A 22,689-nucleotide genomic window follows, 5' to 3' on the forward strand; every position below is an offset into this window, starting at 1 on the left:
GGAGCTACACCACGATCATTCAGATAACATCAAAGACAAAGGAATTAAGTGCCACGATAATAAACCAAGGAGGGTGATTTATATGTAAGGTATTTCCATTCAGGTTCTAAAAAGGTTTTCCCTAGAAACATTCATAACTTGGTAATAGAGTTATTTGCAAAATAAGTTAAATTGTAAAATAATGATCTTGAGTAGCACAAATGCATTTAGCATGGTTTGCTTCCTTAGTGCTGTTCCATTTGCAAAATTAATTTAAAAAAAAAAGAGCAATGAGAAAACCTGAAGCAATGAAATCGGGTGGCGGGGGAGTCCTTGTCTTGCACAGACTACAGCAGGCCACTTCCCTTTGACACACAGTGGGTTATTTGTCCCCTTGTTCCTGGAATTCTCTAGGAAGTTCCCCACCAAGTATGGGTGGTCTTCTGTTGAGCATCACAATCACTGACTTGTGGATAAATGTGGAGTATTTTTGGACAGTGATCAGCTTTACGATAGAGATCACAAACACACGTCCAGCCTTGCCAGACGCTGAATAAACTAACAAATCGCCCTCCTTATTTTTCATTCTGATTCATCAGGGTCCCTTTCCTCCTCTCCTTTTTCTCTGTAAGAGGAATATATTCAACTACTCAGCCAGGACCTTTCAGGCCGGCCCGAATGCACCCCTCCTGCAGCAGAGGCGGGGGGGGGCCCCATACGAGGGGCTGAGCACACTCATCCCAGGGAGGGCGGCCCCGTCCTGCAGAAGCCCACAGCACTGTGGGGCGAGCGCTCCTTACTGTCAACACACGGGCAGGAGAAAGTGAGATGGGAGCACCAGTGCCCTCTGCAAATGGGCACTCGACCATCACAGCATCCAAACTGGCACTGTGGTCAACAGGAGGCAGAAAGGCCCCTTCAGCCTAGGCCACGGTGGGGTGGGGTGGGGCTGGAAGGAACCCTGGAATCCCCTTCGTAACGTGTATCCCTAAGGAATTGCCTCTCACATGTGTCAGTTCTTGGGTTCTCCTGGAGGCAGCCACACCCGCTTCAGAATCACCAGATGCATAATGAATAATGGGCATTTGGGGTGAGGTGGGACACAAGGCAATGCATACGACGTCCTTTCTGATACTCATGCCTCCGCCCCCTTGTTTGTCTTTATTTAATGCCTAATTGTAGCAGCTGCAGGGATATGCCCATGATGCCGTTCATAGAACCGTGACGTCACTAGCTGCTCCCATCAAAATGATATTTTGCAATTAGCCCCTACTGATCATGGATGCTCAAGTTAAGCAACCCGGTGTTCTCGCCAGCACCCATTTCCTCAGACTGCTTAGACTGCAAAGCTGAACCACAGGCTGCACAGGGCCATCACGCACAGAAGACCCCATGAAGTTATCCTGCTTCCAGCAGCATGGACACAACCACATCTTTGGGGGTAGTCCAGTCCCTTTTGTCAAAAATGGCCTTGTCTAGACAAGTTTCAGCAAAGGCTGGGGTGGCAGGGCCCCTGAGGGGCCAGGCAGTGGGCAAAGGGGCTGGCTGAGAAGAGCATGGGAAGCAAGGCCCGGGCCTGGCCAGTAGTTGCGGGCCTGTAAGGGAAAGCTATTCTGGAAAAGAGGCGAGGGCATGGGCTTTCAGCTCTCCTCCCCTTTCTTCTTTTTTCATGGCAAATAAAAATGACAGAACCCTGCACGTTTTCCTTTATCACTGCTGATCGGATGAGCATGGGAACCAAGGTCCTGAGCCAGGATCATATTTGGGTTTACTTTATGAGCCCAAGTTCTGCTGCTGGCATTGTCCTGGTTCGCCTGAAGTAAGCAGCTTCCAGGGATGTGGGACTTTTCAGTGCTAGAACCAGGTATGTCCTGGCAAACTGAGCAGATCTGTCACCCTGGCTGCAGCTTCTCACACTGTACCCCCAACCCCAGCCCCCACCCTTGGGTGCCCTTCAGTCGGCCCTTTGGTTCTCAGGACCTGGACTTGGCGGGAGGGAGTGGGTAAGGCAGTGGTCAGGCTTCCAGCTCTTGTTCCAGCCTTGCAGGTGGTGCACTGAAGAGGGGTCCTTGGGCCCAGGCAGAGCAGGCCACCTGCTGCACCACACAGGTATCGATGTTCATGACCCACCCGCTACAACTCTGTGTTCTGCTTTCTTTTAAAGGCAGGAGGAAAGGCAGGAGCCAGTCCGTGCAGGCACACTCAGCGCTAAGCCAAAGGCCACCCATGCTGAGCTCATCTGGCCCCATCTTAGAGAGCCGCCAAACATTCCTCCAGACGTCCACCTCAGTGCACGAGCTGGCCCAGAGGCTCTCGGGCAGCCGGCTCTCCTTGCACGCCTCGGCCACGTCCCTGCACTCTCAGCCCCCGCCCGTCACCACCACCGGCCACCTGAGTGTCCGTGAGCGGGCCGAGGCACTCATCAGGTCCAGCCTGGGCTCCTCCACCAGCTCCACCCTGAGCTTCCTCTTCGGCAAGAGGAGCTTTTCCAGCGCGCTCGTCATTTCCGGACTCTCTGCTGCGGAGGGCGGCAATACCAGTGACACCCAGTCATCCAGCAGCGTCAACATCGTGATGGGCCCCTCAGCCAGGGCTGCCAGCCAGGCCACTCGGGTAAGGGGCTGGGCAGGGCTCACCAGGACAGGCTGGGATGGTGGCACGGGCTCCTGGCCTGAGCGTGGCACCTGCCTTGCGTTCCCACCCTTCTGCCTGCAGAACCCCATCCCCTTCTCTATGGGGCTCCCAGAGTGACAAAGGACAGTGATTAGACACGAAGTGGCTTAGCTGCTCTTGAAAGCAGACAAGATACAGAGCAGATATCCTGTAAACGATAATGCCCAGGCAGGCACTGAAAGGAGTCACCAGATACAGAGGTTCTGCAGAACTGTGGCCATCTGCCCTACACCGGGACATGACGGAGAATGCCCTCCACCCATTCACACAGCAGGGCTCTTCTCACATGATTCTGGCCTGAGGGAGAGGAAAGGACACCTGTCAGTGCTGGAGTTAGAGTTTCACTGCTTCTCAGCCAATCGATTTGACTTTAAAGCTGCTGAGATGGCCCACTGCTTTTAGGTATTTAAATACTAGACAAGGAGAGTTCTAAGGACTTCACCCAAATAAGCTGTTACTTGTCCAGAATCCCAAACCAGCTGAGATGAAATGAATACTTGAGCTTCATCAGTGAGAAAAAAGTAAATAAATACCCAGCAGTGCTCCTGTGTGACCTGGTAGACAGGGAAAATCGATGGTGTCAAGGCAAAAATGGGTCAGGTTTGGAGAGTTCCCCCACTCCTTTTGAGTGTTCAGGTTTTCCTCACCATGGCTCATGCTTTCCATCAAGCACCAGAGTTGCAGTGGCTTGGCCTCTGGTTCTGGGTGAGGTTATTTGCAGGTGGAGACGGGGGGCTGCACCTGAACATTTCTAGTGTCACCCTCCCTCTCCTTCATGGGAAACAGCTCTCCAGGGAAGTACCTTCCTGCCAGGGGAAGCCAAGGCTGGGCCGGCCGCCCTACAAGGAGCCACAGGATTGCAGCCATGGGTGCCACCTTTCATGGAAGGGGAGATTTATGGGCTTTCCTGGAACCCCCAGGCTGTCCTGGCCAAGAGGAAAGAGCTGGTTACTTCAGGAGTTTGACCTTAGTTAGATAACTAAGAATACATTTCCCCTCTCTTTTCTTTATTTCCTCAATAAAAATGTACAAAGTATCACCCTTCTCCATGCCCCAATCTGTGTTAAAGTCACAGTCTATGGGTGTAGTTCTGGGCTTCTGTCAAATTCTCCTTCCTGCTCTCCAAAATGGACAATTGTCGTTGGGACCACATGCCCCCAGAATACAATGGCCTCTGTGTTCTACTGGGGTCAAGCCTGCTAGAACTCAGCATTCATGACAGGGGCTAAGTGTGCATGAAGTGACACTGATTACAGCTAGAAAGCCAGGCGCACAAATGCCCCTTCCCCCCAGGGCCGCTCTTTCCAGCGCAGTCATCCAGAAAGGCCCACGTGCAGAGCCCCTGTGTCTCAGATGCTGCTTCAGTTGCCCGTCCTGTCCTGAGAGGCCACTGTGCTGGCCCTCTATCATTTGACCTGACTTTAGAACCTGACCTCAAGGATATGGCAGCGCTAGCCTTTAGCTCCCACAGCACGGGTGGGGGTGATGCCAGTTAGAAGTGGGTAGTGAACATTTGCTGAGCTGTTCACTGTTTCTCTCTTCTCTTTGGAAGCACCTCTCCGAGCCATGTGAGCCCCCTGATGCCACCGAGCAGGGGCAGCTTCATGACCGACGTCTGGCTGAGGCTGTGGCGGACACTCTCGGGGTTGTCTGCAGGAGAGCAAGCCAGGAGGACATGGGCCTGGACGACACGGCCTCGCAGCAAAGTGTGTCAGACGAGCAGTGACGGGCGTGCGGCCGGGCGGGGAGGCGGCTCCCCCACACCTCCCACCTGCATTGCTCTCCCTCGTGCTCCCCAAATCACAACCAACCACTACCGCGATCCATGAGGGACTCCTCCTGTGGAAAAGGAGAGCTGTTCCAGAACACAGAACTGATCTCAGGTTTTTGAAAAAAAAAAAAAAAAAAAAAAATCAAACAACAATAACAAAAAAACCTCACATGATGGGGAAACAAAAAAAAGCAACAAAGAAGCCACACCACACCTCCCTGGCCAGGCACAGCGCTGCCCAGAGCGGCACACCACGGACAGCACCACACATGTTCCAGAATCTGAAATCTCAAAAGCCATTCACTAACGTAAAACAACTCAACAGAGCCATGAAACAAATGCCCTGATGAAAATAAGACAACTGCATGTTACATCATCGGCACTTTATACATTACTGTTACCATGAAAAAGAAATGAACAGCAGCACGTCTGATACCATCAGCTGGGCAGATGCATTAAGGTTAAATCTAAGTGTCAAGAAAACCCTTATTTCTTTATAATATTTATGCAGCTGTTAAGCGTAACATGGTGGCAGCTTCACAACAAGAACCGTGATCATGCATGCAGTCATGTCTCCAGTATTCTGTGAAAAGCCAGGATACGTTAGGATGTGAGTTTAGAAACTGAGTCCATTCGGTGCATGGAAATCCACCGCGGAGTCACACAATGCTCCTCACTGTAGTCCAAGCGATTCGTGGGCCGCCAGCACCCTGCGGACTTCACAGGGACGCGTGCTTGTTCTCCAAGCCCTGCAACCCTTACTGTGCACACAACATCGCACACACCTTTGTTTTTGAAATTAAAATGTTTATAGTTATTGCTGCGTCCAGTGTTTTGAGTTATACTGAAGCTTCTCATTTCTACAAGTATATCTTTTATGGTGAGAACGACATTTGGGTAAATTCTGAGACAACTTTTCCCATCTTCAAGACCCCAGGAACCTGTATCCTTGCTGGGGTAGAGGTCCCAAAATGCAGTCCATAGAGTATCACTGGCCTGGTGAACCATCCCTTTTCAAAAGACAATAGTTAGAAGGAAATACTCAATTTTAAACAGTCACACAAATTTCTTCAAAGTATTTAGGATTTGGAAATTTGAGGAGAGGGTTGGGGGAAGGGCATTGTAGAGAATCTCTTGCCCCTTGGAAAGTAAATGGTAATGCTTTTCTAATGTTTTTTTTGTAAACTAAGAATCAGCAATTAATAAAAGCAAGTGTACTCTATAATCACAGACAGAAGGTTCTTATTTTCAGGTCAGCACTCCCTAGAGGTGCAAACTTTATTTAATTTAAATGCAGTTGTTTGTCTAATGGGAAGCTGATAGGGCCTTGCTGCAGTTCTCTAAGGTGGCCAAATTAAACTTGGCTGGCAGCTCCTGTAATCCTCTTGGGCAACTTTACAGCCAAGCCCCAAGGGCTAAATGGCAGGCCTGGAGCTGTGAGTGTGGCCTCCCCACGGAGGGTGACTCCTTGAGTTCAGTGAGGAAAACCACGGTGCCTGGCAGTGGTCAGCCAGGAGTATGACTGGCCACTCCTTAGGCATCCAGAAGTAGGAAACACAGAAAGCATTCCACAAAACGGGGAATCTCCCCAAAGAGCTGGAAACCCAGGCTGGAAGGAAATGGCAGCGCAGGCAAGAGAGCAAGAGCACCCTGGGTGCTCCTCCATCCCGTTTCTCTGGGGAGGTTCATGAGGTGCTTCTTCAACAGTTATTCTGTTCATTGCTTATCACAGTTCACGAGTTCTCGTGGCATCTTTTGTGAGGAGGAGGGAGGATGAAAGTGACACAGTGTATCTACAACACTAAGGCCACATTAATCAGATAGGAATGCAGCGACGCTCTGCACCGTCTATGAGAGCGGGCATCTCGAGTGTGCATACCGAGGCACAGATGTGCACACACATCCGCAGGCAACTGCACCCACAGAGAAAAGGTGGCAGTATTGGAGTCACCCCAGGATTCTTGGGGGCTGTTTGACCAGCCATCAACAGTGCAGCCATACTTCTTTTTCTTTTTTATCGTGGTACACAACTTTTATATTTACAACTCATGAACTTGTTAATCTGGTCCTTCATCTAGTCAGCTATGTATCAGAAAGGGCTTCCTGCAAAATGTTACATTCTAAGCCCCCATTTACAGGAGGCATCCCTAAACTGACATTTCTTGCTAGAGTTGTTCAAATATTCTGCCAGTATATAGCTAAAGAGTTATTTTCCAGTTCAAGAGTTATTTGGGGGCTGGGCGCGGTGGCTCACGCCTGTAATCCCAGCACTTTTGGAGGCTGAGGCAGGCAAATCATGAGGTCAGGAGTTCGAGACCAGCTTGGCCAACATGGTGAAACCCCGTCTCTACTAAAAATACAAAAAATTAGCTGGGCGTGGTGGCGGGTGCCTGTAATCCCAGCTACTCAGGAGGTTGAGGCAGGAGAATCGCTTGAACCCAGGAGGCGGAGGTTACAGTGAGCCGAGATAGCACCAGTGCACTCCAGCTCAAGCGACAGAGTGAGACTCTGTCTCAAAAAAAAAAAAAAAAAAGAGTTATTTGGACACAGATCAAAATGGTTTCTCCTCTAAAGATAATATTAAAACCATAGCACTTGGTTTTATATAAATCATGTGGCCAATTTGGCATCATTGATTCTAAATTTTGCAGTGTGTTGAAATCATCTGGCAAGTAATTTGTTAAAATCATGCGATGCTTCAACTTCTTTGCCCACAAAATGTGCAATGCAATGCCTGTTTACTTAGCCCAGCCATCTCCAGCCTCATCTACCATGCTGTTTTGTCCCAAGTCACTACGCTACACAAGCATCCGCCATCAGCACACACACAGGTGTGATCCACAGACACAACCTTCTATGAATACGGTAATTGGCAGGAAAAGAAGAGGAGCAGGTCTGTTCCACATTTTCCAGCCCACCAGCGTTCCCACCCCCTTGATAACTGGAGGGCTGGGAACTCAGTGCCTGAACTTGCAGCTTTACTAGGATCTCTCCCTGTCAAGGCTGATCATCAGAGATAACACTCTATCCATTTAAAAGACTCACCCATCTCCCTGCATGTGCTTACCCTCACTCAGAGGTAAGAAGAAACAATTTATTAAACTATTATGTGTTAAGCAGCTGGCGTTATGATCTGCTAAGAAGGAAAAGAATGATTTAGTAAATCATGCTTCAAATCAGTCCTGATTCCTCCCATCCGACCTTGTTATTCTAGCTGAGATTCTTCATATAAGCAATACACGTTAATTCTGTGCTTTTCAAAGTGAATTCCTCCTTGAGACTCATATCCAACCATCTGTTAGATATTTTGCTTTGTTTGAATAGGAGGCATTCCAAACTCAGGTATAAGAGAATCCCTGACTTCAATCTGCCCTGCTGCCCCCACCCCACCATCCGGCAAGAGCTCCTCACCTCAGCCGTGGCACCGACAGGGAGGTGGCGCTCAGCTCTGCTCCTCTCATCCTGGCTGCGTGCAGGGAGGGGACGGTCACATGTGGAGTTCTGCCACGGCACCTCTTCTTCCTTTAAATCTCAGCATGACACTGTTGCTACAGGCTGTGTGCGTTTGGCCCTGAGTTCTAGTTATCTGTGAATTCATCTTATCCTTCATTAAATGTCATTGCCTTACAATACAGGGATTGCATCTGACATCTCCATACATGCTCCATGATCATTCTGTTTGACTAATACAACAATCATTTCAGGACCTCACCACAAGAGACACTAAACGTTCTTTGGATTTACAGCAGTTTATCACTGCTAAATGTCAACTCTGAGGTCTGGGGGCACAAAACGCACTAAAAATGCTAAAGCCTCAAGAAGGACGCAGCAGGGAGTGATGAAAGAGTGAACTTTGGAGCCACGCAGACGTGGGTTCAAATCTCCTTTGTCACCGCTATCACTGTGCTCCTGAACGAACCACTTAAACACTCCAAGCTTGTCTCTTTACCGTTAAAGGGAAAGTGTGCAGAAGCTCCCGCAGCCCCAAGTGCTAGGGGCCACCCTGAATCTGTTCCACACAAGTGCATACTTTCAAGTAGGCAGTGACACTCCCACCCCACATAAGCACAACTGGCTTCAGTGATAAGCCCCTCAGACTAGCTATTTAACTTTGAAATAACCTTCACCAGCTTTCTTTCTCATTTAAGACAAAATCAAAGTCTACAAAACAGACACGGCTGAAACACCAAGCTCAAAAGGACAAGCACCAGAAGGAACATGGCCCTTGGTATTTCAGATGCATGAAGGGCGGAAACGCAAAACGGCCTCCCGGAGGTGCCAGGAAAGGCTCCATCTTGATGGGGTCTCACTCCAGCTGGGGCTGACCAGCTCCACCACGCCTGGGTGCACATTGATGACATTTCCCCAGCCTGCCTCCCTATCTCTTGGTTCTCCTGAGGGCTGTGGTACTTTCAGATTTACGGCCAGGATCAGGTTCCCAGGCCTTTGTGGGAAGCCTCTCCCCATCTCAGAGGCCGTGCCTCTCCTGGCCCACTGAGGCATGCAGCCCGCACCGGTGTCCTGATGATGGTGGCTGGAAGTCACAGCCAGCCTGCCAGACGTCCTGAGCTCGGAACTCAGTCTCCCTGAACAGCCCCGCCAGGCAGGGACTGTGGAAGGAGATGCCCACTTCCTCCTCCTGGGCAAGTAGCCCTTTTGAGGGATTAGTTCATAATCTATTAGGCCTCCCTGTTGTGGTCCCTCCAAGGCTAGGCAAGTCCAGGTCAAGCTTCACAAAGTTACCTTGGAAGAAAAGCGCTGAGGAAAGAGACACTGATGGAGGAACCAGTCCTGGGCTGCGTGCCATCTTGGTTTTGATGTGAGCCCCTCCCGCCCCATTCACTGTGCCCCAGTGCCCAGCCCAGGGCTCCTCACCCACCACATGCCCGACTTGTCCACAGTTAGAGAGAAGGCACACTGCTGCTTATGCCAGTGGGTTTGTAGCCAATGCTAATTTGTTTTAAAAAAAATCCTGGAAATTCATAGATCTTCACCAAAAATGACCTAAAAACACTGAACTGTTTATCACTCCAGTACCATCTACCACTTGGAGGGAAGTTTTTATCCTCTATCAGTTCTGGGGTTTCAGTGGTCTCTTCTACTTTCCTACTTCATTTTTATAGTACCCCTGTTATGGGCTGAACTCCGCATTGCTACACCATTATTCCTGATAAGCCCAGCCCCTGGCACTGGGCACTCTCCACAGTTGTGTGGAGTGGTTGACAGTTTCCTTCTGTGGTGTGACATCACTCTCCTGAGATGACAGCCACTTCCTGCTTTTCTGGAAGGGAAACTAGGCATAGAAAGATTCAAAATTGCTCCCGAGTAAACTAAGGCAAAGCAGTGCTCTTATGCAAACCCGTGGGCCTGAGCTCTTGTCATCTGGTCGGCTGAATATCAGATGCTATCAACACTTCCAAAGGTTGTGTATTCCTCCCACACAATGCCTCCTGTCTGTAACCATCAGATTTATTTTTATATTTATTAAGCAGTAAGCAAACAGAGTTGGGGGAGATGACCTAAAATGGTTTTCTTTTGGAATAATATTTTTTAAAAAATCAAATAACTGTTATCACTTTAAGTTGCATGAGGCTGAAGCTGCACCTGGAGAGGAATTTAATTTTCATGACATGCAAAACTGATTAGGCAGTGAACTCTTTCCTCCCCCTTCCCCTGAACACATTTATAAACTTCAACGGGGGTGAATTCCATCTAATACTCTGAAAACCATTTCTCATCTCACAGTTTACCCAAATCATGTGCATGACTGCAAGAGGAAATAAACAAGAAATCTTTAAGCATAGATAAGCCACAATGGATAGTTAATCTTGTACAGACAATCCAGCATTAAGGCTAATTTGATCTTTTAAACATTTTATGGGAAACAGCTGTTGAGTTTTCTCTAGAAAAGCCCACAAGGTTCCATAACCCCATAGGCATACAGCCTCGACAGGCAGGGCTCCATCAGGCTCCTCTTGAACTGGGCACTCCTTCACGGAATGCATGTGTCTTCACTTCCTGCTGCTCTGCACGCACGTCACGATATCTGGCAGAAGGTGGTTTCTGTTTTCCTTGGTGACCTGTGGGAAGAAGTGAGAGAACAGGCTTCAGAGCTCCTTTCCTCTTCTTCAATCTTGTGCTAGGTAGCTCTCTAAAAGAAAAGCCTGGAAGGCTGGGAGAGGGTGAGGTATGTTTTGTTACCCAGGCAGGAGGCCCAGCTCTTCAGGAGCACTCAGAAACAGGACAGGTATCACCCAGTCCCAGCATCAGTTTCTGCCAAGTGACAGCTGAAAAAGTCAAAGTGGGTTTGGAGCCCAGACAGATTTCAGCCAACCATGGGGAGAGCTGTGAAGTGAGTCCAACGAGGCACACCGGGACGGATGATGGGCACACAGGACCAGGCAGGACCCCTGAGCACGACCTGTCCTGAATGGAACGAACTCAACTGTTGGAGTGAAGCGAGGAGGAGAGCCTGGGAGCCAGCGGGGCCCAGGAGGGCACCCAGCAGAGCAGCAGTGAAGCGCCCAGAATTGTGGGATGCTCAGTCATCTACTCGCCTCTCCACAAACATCAAGTGCTCATTTGAAAGATGGAGAAGTGGGACAGCCAGAGACGTGAGGGTGCCTCCGTACAGACTGTTACTCAGGCCTCCTGACTGCAGTGTGTTCTCCAACACTTACACCATTACAAAATCAAACAAAAGCAACAAAGAGTTCACCAGAGCTTTACCCGATGATCTGTTTATTTTTCTTTCACTACCACACCATCCCGAGTGCCCTAGGGTAAAGGAAGGGCCATCTCTGCTCCCATCACGGTGCCTTCCTACTTGGCCCATATAATATCCATCCACTCAACACACGCTGATGGGGTGGAAGGGCAAACAGGAGCCAGGCACAGAGATGCGGATAGAGAAGCACCACAGGTAAGGACCCTGACCTCATGGAGCTCGCAGACCAGGACAGGACAGGCATGAACAAGGACAGTGAAGGAGTCTGGGGGGCAGGCAGGAACAGGGGCAAGTGTGGGGTCAGGGGCAGGAAAGGCTTCCAGGGGTGCTTAAGCCTGGATGTAATTTCGACAGGTGAACCATGGAAGAGGGGCTGAGCCAAGGTTCCCGGTAAGAGCAGGGAGTGCATGTGGAAGCCTTCTGAGGTTCAGGGTGGTTGTATCTGAAGAGGGGGCCTGGCATACAATAGGTGCCAATACATGTCCGAAGAGGAGATGCAGAGCGGACCTCGTCAATTCTGGTTCCTGGCACCTGCTCACCCTTCTTGGAAGAGTGCTCTGGTTGTCTTTGGGAGACTGTACGGTCTAGGAAACTTGCCCCCAGCCAACAAGTGGGCAAGCGAGGCCCTGGCAACTTCTCTGAGATCTGTACCCCAAGAGGAGTGACTGAGATCTGCACCCCAAGAGGAGTGAGCTCACGCAGCAAGTGCCAGAAGCTGATCCCATTTCTACCGGTCCTGGCTGCGTCAATCCTGGGATCCCATTTCTACTGGTCCTGGCTGCGTCAATCCTGGGTGGCTCTGGCTCCACTTGAAATGAGGACAGTCAGCTTTTGCTTTGGCTTCATGGGACAGCTCCAAAGCCTATAAGGCTTTTTGATGCTGTTTTCACTTAAGTTAGCCAAAGTCCATTCCTGTTGTTTGCATTCAAGGAATCCACCTGAGGTAGAAAGGAGGCAGCACAGAGGTGGGCACCACGGGGGCCCTTTTCTTCCACTCTGAGTTCAGCAGTGATTGCAGTAGCTTCTGCCTCCAGCCAGGCTCTGTGAGAGTGGACTGTGACACACAGCTGGAGAATTTGCTCTGGTCTTCTATGACACAGTACGGTGACTACAGAGTAAATAACAAGGTAGTGTATATTTCAAGATAGCTAGAAGAGAAGATTTTGAATGTCATCACCACAAAAATGATAATTTAAAGTGACAGATATGGAAATTACCCTGATTTGATCATTATACAATGTATATATGCACTGAAACATCACACTGTACCCCATAAATATGTACAATTATTATATCAATTACAAATTAAAAATTAATTTGAAAATTAATGAGCAGAATGCAAACACTCCAATATTAATATTTTGATAATCCCTTTGATTTCCCTAAGATTATTTCTGAAAATTATGCAATAAAATGTTGATGTGCAACTCTCTGCAGTATTCACTTACGATATTCCCTGTTGAGAAAGGCACACTCCCAAATGCAAGAACAAGGATCACAGCATCTGCCAACCTCAGGAGTCTTTGCCTCATGTGAAATTCTAGTCTACTTTTTATTCAACAGCCAGAATTTTGGTTGCAGAAAGCCTTTCCTGAGAAGCTAATTAGAAGAGGGAACTGGGAGCTGGGAGCAGGAAAAGGAAATAAAGAAGACTGCAGAAAGAAGAAAGTAATCCCAACCATTCTTTTTTTCTGCACTGGAGCCTTAAGAGAAAGAAAGGAAGCTGAGTGAACCTGAACCCTTGCACCTGCCCAGTGGCTGTAGGGGGGCCCTTGGTAAGAATTTATCCTGGGCACAGTGAAGATAAGACTGTGAGCACCATGGGGTCAGAGGCCACATCTCATTCATCCTGTGACCTCCAGATCCAATCCCTTGCTTATTAGGAATGTTGGGGGCCCTTCCCACAGTTTCAAGGAAATGCATGTGGTTTTGTTTTGCTTTCTTGCACATAGTTGTATACTAAGAGGCATTTCTTCCCCTGCCTGCTCCATCCATGTTTTCAGGTCTGGGGTTGTTAAAGTCAGAACATAAGCAGGACCCAGTATCTGGTACTGCATCTGTGCCCAGCAGATGAGTCAAGTACTGTCTCTCGCGGTACCTAGGCCAACCAGATGAGAAGACAAATTTGTGATATCACCACCTCAACTTCTTATTTAAACAATCAAGAAGCGGGAAGGGGAGACTGAGCAGGGCATACAGACACTGATCATATTAAACAAGTTAGAAGGCAGTGAGGTAGCATGCAAGCAGCCTGGAAGATCAGATAATACCCACTCACTGCTGCCAAGAACATGTGCACCCCAAGGTCTAAACAAGAGGCTTAGTCATACTATGAAGCTGCCAGCTTGAAAAAGAACTAAAGTTGTTGATAACATTTTCAATGTTATGACATTAACTAGAAGGCAGCAAAATCAATCAATGACACACTCTTTGGGATACAATGGGATAAAACTCAATGGGATACAATGGTAATAACCTCTTAGAGTTCTGAAAAACAAATTATTGAAGAACCCATAAGTCACCTGCTATGATTTGACTGTGTCCCCCACATTTCATGTGTTGGAAACTTAACCCCCATGCAAATAGAGGTGGGACCTTTAAGAGGTGATTAGGTCATGGGGGCAGCCCTCATGAATGGATTAATGCCATTATAGTGGGAGGGAGGGAGTTATGGCAGGACTGGGTTACTGATAAAATGATGTCTGGTTCTCCCTCTCTATTGTTCACTGCTAAAACTCCAGTGGATAGAACAGTACCTGACATACAGTGCGTGCTCAATATTTACCAAATAGATGAATAAAAATACTCCATCACCAATTTCTTCTACTGATGCTTTACTAGGTAATAGGAGGTGCCAAAGATTGTATCAGTGAGATTTTATTTTCCTTCTCAGGTACTGTTCTTTCTTTTCTTTTTTCAGCTATTTTTTTTTAACACATCAGAGAATGTTATCGTTTTGCCTCAACTGTCAAACATAATTCTTCAAAAGTCAACAGAGGAAGAAAAGCCCACTACACTCACTCAGAGTTTTACTCTTCCCATTGTTCTTTCTTCCTTCCTGATGTTCCAGGTCTCCTTTTACCATTTCCTTTCTGATAAGAGAACTTCCTTTGGCCATTCTTTTAGAGCAGTTCTATTATGACAAATTCTCTTAGTTTTCCTTCATCTGTGAATGTCTTATAGAATTATGAGTCGACAGTTGTTTCAACACTTGGAAAATGTACCACCTCCTTCTGGCCTTCATGGTTTCTCCTGAGAAATCTGCTGTCACTCATATTGTTTTTACCCTATAGGTAAGGTGCTGCTTTCCTTTCACTGCTTTCAAGGCTTTAATTTTCATAAGTTTGACTATGGTATGTCTTGGCATGAATTTGAGTTTATCCTCTTGGGGTTCACTGAAAATGTAGGTTTATGTCTTTTGCCAAATATGACAAAAATGCAGCCATTACTTCTTCAAACACTTTTTCAACCCCACACTCATCTCCTGGTACTACACTGATGTGAATGTCACATCTTTTGTTATAGTCCCACAGGTCCCAGAAACTCTGTTCATTTTGTTCATTACTTTTTCTCTTAAGTCTGCTCTTTGTCAGGTGATTTCTATTGTTCTACCTTCAAGTTCACTGATTCTTTCTCCTGTCATCTCTATTCTGCTGATGAGCCCATTCAGTGACTTTTTTATTTGGCTATTGTATAGTTCTAAAATTTTCATTTGATTCTTCTATCTTCTAGGTTTTTGCTGAAACTTTCCAGTTCTTGCTGAGACTATTTTTCATTTGTTTCATGTGTATCTGTCATTTTATGAAGCATTTTTATGATAGCTGTTTTCAAATCCTTGCCCTATAATTCCACTATCTGAGTCACCTTGCTGTTGAGATCTGCTGATGGCCTTTCCTCACTCAGGTTTAGGTATTCCTGATTCTTGGCATGACAAATGATTTTCAGTTGTGTCTGTTGTGTTGTTCCTTAGGTCCTTAGGTTCCTAGCCAGTCTGTCTTTTTCTCTTCACTTTTCAGGTCTTCTTATGCTTGTATTATAAATAACATCCTTAGCAGGAAAAATAAACACAAGTGTGTCTACTCTATCTTGTCTAAAACTGGAAGAGTTCTCGGGTGTTTTTGGAAAGTACTCTGTTCACCCAACGTTATGAAGAATAAGTCAAGATAATATTACTAATTTGTGTGGTATATTTCCCCCATATCATGAGCTCAGTCTCATCTTCACACTATGCATATTCATTGGAAAGTACTCTGTTCACCCAACATTGTGAAGAATAAGTCTAGATAATATTACTAATTCGTGTGGTACATTTCCCCCATATCACGGGCTGAGTCTCATCTTCACACTATGCATGTTCAGCTGGTAGCAAGGGGACGCTGACTCTGACCCCTTTTCATAGCTCATTTTCTTACCTGGAATGTTCTCTCTTCTTTTTCTCATTTCCTCCTTCAAGAGCCAACTCAAGAACCCCTTCCTTTGGACACCTCTCCCCACTACCACTGCTCACATAGATCTCTCCCTTCCCTGCCCCTAGATTTTGATTGCCCCATGGTCTGTTTTTCTTGAGGGCAGAGATCATGCCTCACAGGTGCCTAAACGATGGACTAAGTACTGAATGTGAAGGGCACTCTCAAAAATGGATTCGGATACTTTATTGCATGTGAGCAATGGAAAGAACCCAAAAATATATCTAATCCAACACCTAAGTTTGCAGATAAAGAAAATGAGGTTCTTGGCCAGGCACAGTGGCTCATGCCTATAATTCCAACACTTTGAGAGGCTGAGGCAGGCAGATTGTTTCAGTTCATCAATTCGAGATCAACCCCGGGCAACATGGTGAAACCCCATCTCTATAAAAAATGCACAAATGAGTCAGGTGTGGTGGCACATGCCTGTAGTCCCAGCTTTTTGGGAGGCTGAGGTGGAGGATGGCTTCAGCCTAGGAGGCAGAGGATGCAGTGAGCCAAGAGCATGCCACTGCACTCCAGCATGGGCCACAGAGACTAACCTTGTCTCAGAAAAAAAGAAAATGAGGTTCTTGATTTATAAAACTGGAAAAGGCCGGGCACAGTGGCTCACACCTGTAATCCCAGCACAGATTACTCTGGGCAACAGAGCAAGACTCTGTCCCTCCCCCTCAAAAAAATAAGTTAAATAAAAAATAAAATAAAACTGAAACAGAAGGACCACACAAACCCCAAAGCAACAACAACAACAAAAAAAACAGGGTATGTCAGCCCCTATCTCTTACTTAATTAACTCAAAGCTAATTGTTTTATTTACAGATCATTAGAAGCAATGATTATCTTGCCTGGAGAATAATTTTGAGTCTCAGAGAGCGGAAGAAATGTGGTATGATCCTAAGACACAAAGTCTGTTTCTGGGCATCACAGTCAGCTCCTTTCAATCCTTCCTTAGGACTGTTAGATTAGATTAGTTTGTGGAACTAGCCAATCCCTGGAGTCTAACACTAGCAATTTCCCGGTCTTCCAGCCTAGAAGCTATCTGACCTCAAAACTAATTTTCTTTCATGATCTTTCACTATTCATTGCCTTGATTTCCATGGAAACTCTATAATCACAACCAAAAATGTAAAATAAGAGAAGACGACATGAAACTCTGAAGAACCCCACAGACTTTTCAGGGCTCTCAAATGTCACCTCCTTGAAGAGACCTTCCCTGATCGCCCTTGCTACTCCTGCCCCCAACTACCACATTGCCTGGTTTCTTTATTTTTGCCTTTATCAGTATCTGAAATTGCTTAACTTATCTGTTCACATTTTTGGTATTCAGCTCCTCCATTAGAATGTAAGCTCCATGAAAGCAGGGCCTTGGTCAGTCTCGTTCACCACAGTATCCCAAGACTTAGAATGACACCTAGCATACAGTAGGTGCTCAATCACTATTGACCAAATGAATGAATAAATAAATCAATAAAGAAGCGCACACATTTTTCCAAGTCTGGCTGGTCTAACCCTAATGGCTGTTTACCACCACACTCCAGGATTCTTTGGTGGCAACATGTGGATACTGCCAGTGGGCCAAGGTGACATTTTACTCAGTGATTAAAATGATCATGAGGAAGGTGCTCACGGGTACTCACTCTCCACTCCCCCTGATAGGAGTGGCCCTGCCTGCCTGACTTGTTCACTTGGCACTTGCAGGGCCAGGGAGCTTTTAAACTGGGGGTGGGGAGTGAGGTGTGTGAGCAGAGCTCAGCCAAGAGCACAGCTACCACTGACTCAAAGAAACTAAGGGCAGGGGTTGGGGAGAGGCAATATCTGACTGAGAGGAAAACAGAGGGACAACAGGGAAAGAAAGGCAAGAATTTAGACAAAGTGCCAGCAATGCCATGAGTCCCTTACGACTGGCTCAGACACTGCCACTGGTCAACAAGCCCTAGCCCCTCATCTCTCACATGTGGTCTACAGCAGTGCTTCTCAAAGTGCGGGGGACCTAAAAACCACGTGAGAACTTGCCAAAACAGACCATGGGGCCATCCCCCAGAGTTTGACTCCTTGGACCAGGGCAAGGCCCACTCCCAGGTGATGCCCATGCTGCCATTCTGCAAGCCTCACATTGAGTAGCACACCCTACAGATGCACTAGTGAATGTAGCAGCCACACGAGACCACAGAGCACCTCAGATGTGGCCAGTGTGACTGAGAATCCGAATGTTTAATTCAATTTAAATTTGATTATTTATGTGATTAAATAATTCAATTTAAATATGATTAAATTTATTAAACATAAATAGCCAGATGTGGCTAGTCGCTACTGTTCTGAGCAATGCAGACAGCACATTTCCCTCACTACTGGGAAGTTCAACTGGACGGTGCTGCTCTTCAGCACCTGGAAGCTGTGTCTCCCAACACATCCACAGCCTCTTCTCCCCACAAGCACAAGTAGGTCAGCTTTAAAAGGGAAATCTTTAAAACAAAACAAAAAATATTTGCCTCTGTATCCCAACCTGGCGCCTTTCAATCTGAGAAGAGATAAGCTTAGAACAAGCACCTTAGCTCAGGCAATTCTGATGCCAGAGAGGTCCTAGTGTCTGGTGAGGAGACGGAAGAAAAAAGCAGCCAGAACAACTGGGACCGTCAGGAGGCCCCCCGATAAGCGAGTTTGTTTTTTCATCAAGTAGAGGTATAATTTAAGTTCTATACATTTCTAGAAAATTAGACTCACCTACATTTCAGCATGGAAGGGAAAAAATGTTAACTCAAAACCAAAGATATATTTTAGAGCCATCTGCTATTTTAGATCATCTGCTCCATTTCCACTGATTATGGAGGACTGGCTGTACTCACATTAAACACCTTCACATCCTTTCTGTTTCTGATTTCTTCTACAAGAGCCAGTGGCTTTCCTTTAGGAACTGGGATTGTGCCAAGGATTATAGTCCCTGGGGTAGACAGCGTCTGACGAACAGCTTGAATGAAAAGCTGACTGAAGAGCTCCATCTTCCCAATCTCATCGATGACGCACACTCTTTGCCCTGGGCCACTGCTGCAGTCGGCCTGAGAATGACAAAGACTTTCACTGGGACATCAGAGTCACATTAATCAAAGGGCCCATGGGTCCCACTCCCCAATCACTCACCAATGAGGTAAAAAAGACAGAAACCTTTTTATTGGATTTCAAAAAGTGACAGCATCCCACAGACCACCGCTGGTACTGTGTGGGAGGGGACTGCACAAGGGTGAGTCCCAGGAGCTGGGAATCATTAGGACTCTTGGAAGCTGGCAGCTATGCCTGTCACCAGTGGGATGTTCAAGGAAGTAACGGACATAAATTGGAATAAAGTCATGAGAAAGAGAATCTGAGATCTAAAGGATGCAATTGTACTTACTTTTTTTTCCCCCTTTAGCCAAGACTTGTTTCCTTTTAATTTTCACTTTTTTCCAACAACGCTTATGGACCAGATCATGAAATACACAAACATCTGCCTAGAGCAGGTATCTCCCCCCCAGCACGTAGGGAATCTCATATGGCTCAAAATGGAAAAAAGAGGCCATTATTATCAACAAAGGCTCCCACGCTTGCTGTCTCACTTTTTTTAAGCCTGAGGTATTTGGGTGCCACTTATTTTCTGGTTGTACATAAATATAAAGCTTGATCTCTGTCTTGGATCCCCTCTCTCGAATCACTCACTCTGGGGGAAGAGAAGTGCTATGCTGTGAGGATACTCAGGCAGCTGACGGTGAGGTCCACGTGGTGAGGCACTGAGGCCTCATGCCAACAGCCAAGAGGAAATGAACCTGCCAGCAACCACATGAGCAAGCTTAGAGGCAGGGCCCTCCCAGGCAAGCCTCAGATGACCACAGCCCCAGCCAACAGCTTGACTGCAACCTCAGAACCCCAGCTAAGCTGTACCTGGATTCCTGATCCTCAGATACTGTGTACAATAATGTGTTTGTTGTTTTAAGCTGCTAAATTTTGAGATAACTTGTTCCATAGCAACATATAACACACATGTCCTCTATAGAAAGCCTTCCTGGGGAAGGCTGACAGGACTTTGGTTGATTCTTCCCTGGGAGGGACACAACAGAACATGTAATAAACACTTCAATGAATGATGAATGACAAATACACCTTATATATGTTTGTATACATGATTATTTTGAAAACTGTATGTAAAGCTGATTTACAAAGTATTCTTCACTACAGTTCTGATTCCTTAAATGATGACAGCAATATAGTCCTAGAGGGCATGTCTGAGTTAAGCTAGATTTTGTTCAAATTCCAAAAGCCAAAGCAGCGTATGGTACAGTGTGGCTGGTGGTAGGGATCAGTGGCAACCAGGGACAGCCAGTGACAGACGGGGCTGCAGGCCCAGATCCTAAAGGCCTTCGAAGGCACACACAGAGGTGGGAATCTTCTCCCACAGCCGAAAGAGTCTAATCCAGGGAGGATCACAAGTTATGCTAGAAAGACTGCTGGCTGTGGAGTCAGAAACAAATGTTAGATTTTGGAATAGACAAGATAAGATAGTGGGTGTCTAAACCCCAGTTGTGATTGCACGGAAGCAGTACAGCAGTGTTTTTCAGACTTTTAAGTAAACAGTACTCTATTTTCCTACTGCATATTGTACACTTATGAAATATTTTTCCATTCATTTTATTAGCTAAAAGATCAATAAGGAGTCCACTGTAATCACCCAAGAGAGGTCTGAACAATCTCCACACTTCTGTGTTTCTGACACGCTTCATTTTTGCCTCTCTATTAAGTTTATCTGTACACACGCCTGGTCTCCCCACTTAGGGCAGGTACATGGTTGTCCTCATCCGCATCCTTCCTGGGGAACTCACCGATGTCCCAGAGCTGAGAAGTGGGGAGCTGAAGGAGCAATGTCACCCTCCACTGGTGGGGTCGGGGAGAAGGGCAGAGCATCTATGAAGTAAGTCACTACTTATTCCAAGTTTTTCCTCCAAAACGAAAGCCATATTTGGGAGAAATAAAACAGCTATCAACCACCTGTCTATGATAATAAAAACAGTCAACTGTACAAGAAGGTTTCTGTCTTCCTGGGGACATGCCACTCCAACTGACCCGACTGTTCCCAAGTGCTGTGGACATTTTGCTGCCCCCAGAGACGAAGAGTAATTGTGGATGCCATTCCTCTGGAGGCTGTCATCTAAAAGCCAAAATAAAACTTATTCTGGCACCTCAAAATGACAGTTTTGGAAGGTGCCAAATCAGACAAGAAGTGATATGAAAGAATGTGTGTACACATGCACATGTATTTATTTGACTACATACATGAGGGTAGTAAAATGCATGTGGCCATGTGTAAATACACACGTACAGGTAGAAAGTGTGTGGCTCTTCAACAACCAGCCTTCCTGCAATCCTCTAGAACATTCACCAGTGAAAGCTCATCGACATTTATTTAAGTTTCAGCACAAAAGAATTTGGACACACATGTATACATTACTTTCTACCAATTGGAAATCCTCATTTTAAAACCTTAGCTTACATAAAATCCTCAATCTGTCCAGAATTGGGGAATTTTATAATCCAAGAACTTCAGGAATCTCAAAAATAAATCTGTGATTTTTAATTAAAAATGCAAGTTATTCATATTCTGTTGAGAGAAAGATGTCAGCTGCTGAGCCACTCTGAAGCATGTAGACACTCAGCTTGCTTTTCTGAATAGTACAAGATCATACACTCAAGGTCTTAAAAAAAGAACCACTATAACGTGTAACATGGTTTTATTTCTATATAAATTCAAGCAACTTTAGAGGGAAACAAAGAAATAAGTAAGTAAACAAACATTCACCCCCTTTACATTGTTCTAAATTGATAGAGACACAGAACAATAGAGGCCCAGGTTTGAAGATGGTCAGGAACCCCTCCCCCACGCCCGGTGTGGGGAGAGTCCTAATGAGCTCCCAGAGAAACTCCACCTACAGCTGCTGGAGTAAGGAGTGTGTAAAAACTGTAGGTGGCTCTCAGCCACGTGGTCAGAATCACGATGTACACACCATCTGGGGTGTACACACCAACTGGGGAGCACCCTTTCCTCCCCTCACAGCCTCTCCTCAGAGGACAACCCAGGCAGCATTGCTTCCTAGTGCCACCTCAGTCCTATGTAACACACTAGCCTTCCTGGCCACACCCCTCACAGGCTTCCACTTCAGCTGATTATAAATGTTCAGCCATGAAGCGCACTTTTAGTTTCCCTGTTCCGGGAGAGAAGATATTTCCTTAGATAGAGTCCTAAAATTGACCAGCCAGGGATAAGAGAAGCTACGAATAATTTTATAACTTTGGTTACACTCACCTAGTTTGCTTTCCAGAAAGATTAGAACAACAAATATCTTCGTACCAGTTATATCAGAGACCTGAAAATAGTGTGATTTTTTTGGGTCCTTTATTTTTATATGTACTTTTAAAAATACAAAGAACATATAAATATAAAATAATTTCATTTAACCAAAATATCAAACTGAGAGCAAGCTAATCCAAGTGGTCTTTGCCTTCTTCTGAATTATTTGCATAATAAATATTTCTAGTGGTATTAATGTTAATTTTAGGAGGACTGTTTGGATTGTTTTATTTTAATATCAGACACACAGACTAGCTCCTGAGCTTACCCATCTGAGACAGCAAGTATTGAAAGTCATGAAAGTGAATAAGGAGTGTCTATCAGAAGTTAGGCAGCAAAACTGCAGCCCTTCCCCAAACAACAGCAAGTTCTAGGGAAGCAGAAAGGCAAATGGTGGTAACAGCAGCCATCTCTGAGCCAGCCCACAATTCCTCACCCACTGAAGTTATTAGCTAAAAATGCAGGGCTCCGGTCATATTTTATGTGTGTTTATTCCAAGCCTTCAAGTCTCATAATCCCTTTGCTGTCTGGTGGCATATGGACTGTGAGTCTCCAGGGCATAGCCAGGACAAGGTGTCTAGACTGCCCGACGGCGCCTGGTAACCCGGCCCTTCCCCAGTCAAGAATACTCTGGGCAGAAGCTGCTCCCCCGGACATGCCAGAGATCCTCACCCCGGCACACAGACAGACTAGCTCTGAGGCTCTT

At 46.4% G+C, this 22,689-nt stretch overlaps 2 protein-coding genes across 6 annotated transcripts in view; one reads left to right on the forward strand and one right to left on the reverse strand.

The window, feature by feature from the left end:
• The window catches only part of PCNX2 (pecanex 2), a 343,243-nt gene extending 338,003 nt beyond the window's left edge, over nt 1-5,240 (forward strand). For 3 of the 4 annotated variants that reach the window (XM_016941055.4, XM_063790484.1, XM_054660318.2), the window contains 2 exons: nt 2,144-2,592; nt 4,205-4,614. In XM_016941055.4, coding sequence (XP_016796544.3) covers nt 2,144-2,592; nt 4,205-4,378 — 623 coding nt within the window. In that variant the 3' untranslated portion in view covers nt 4,379-4,614. Of the gene's footprint in view, nt 1-2,143; nt 2,593-4,204 lie in introns of all 4 variants that reach the window. The other variant, XM_514278.8, reaches the window with a different exon arrangement.
• A 4,631-nt stretch (nt 5,241-9,871) lies between these two features.
• NTPCR (nucleoside-triphosphatase, cancer-related) overlaps nt 9,872-22,689 on the reverse strand; it is a 28,176-nt gene continuing 15,358 nt past the window's right edge. The window contains exons 4-5 of one of the 2 annotated variants that reach the window (XM_016941086.3): nt 18,460-18,669; nt 9,872-10,503 (exon numbers count right to left, since the gene is read on the reverse strand). In XM_016941086.3, coding sequence (XP_016796575.1) covers nt 10,435-10,503; nt 18,460-18,669 — 279 coding nt within the window. In that variant the 3' untranslated portion in view covers nt 9,872-10,434. The remainder of the gene's footprint in view (nt 10,504-18,459; nt 18,670-22,689) is intronic. The other variant, XM_024352601.3, reaches the window with a different exon arrangement.

This window comes from Pan troglodytes, chromosome 1, assembly GCF_028858775.2.
Source record: "Pan troglodytes isolate AG18354 chromosome 1, NHGRI_mPanTro3-v2.0_pri, whole genome shotgun sequence".
Taxonomy (NCBI): domain Eukaryota; kingdom Metazoa; phylum Chordata; class Mammalia; order Primates; family Hominidae; genus Pan; species Pan troglodytes.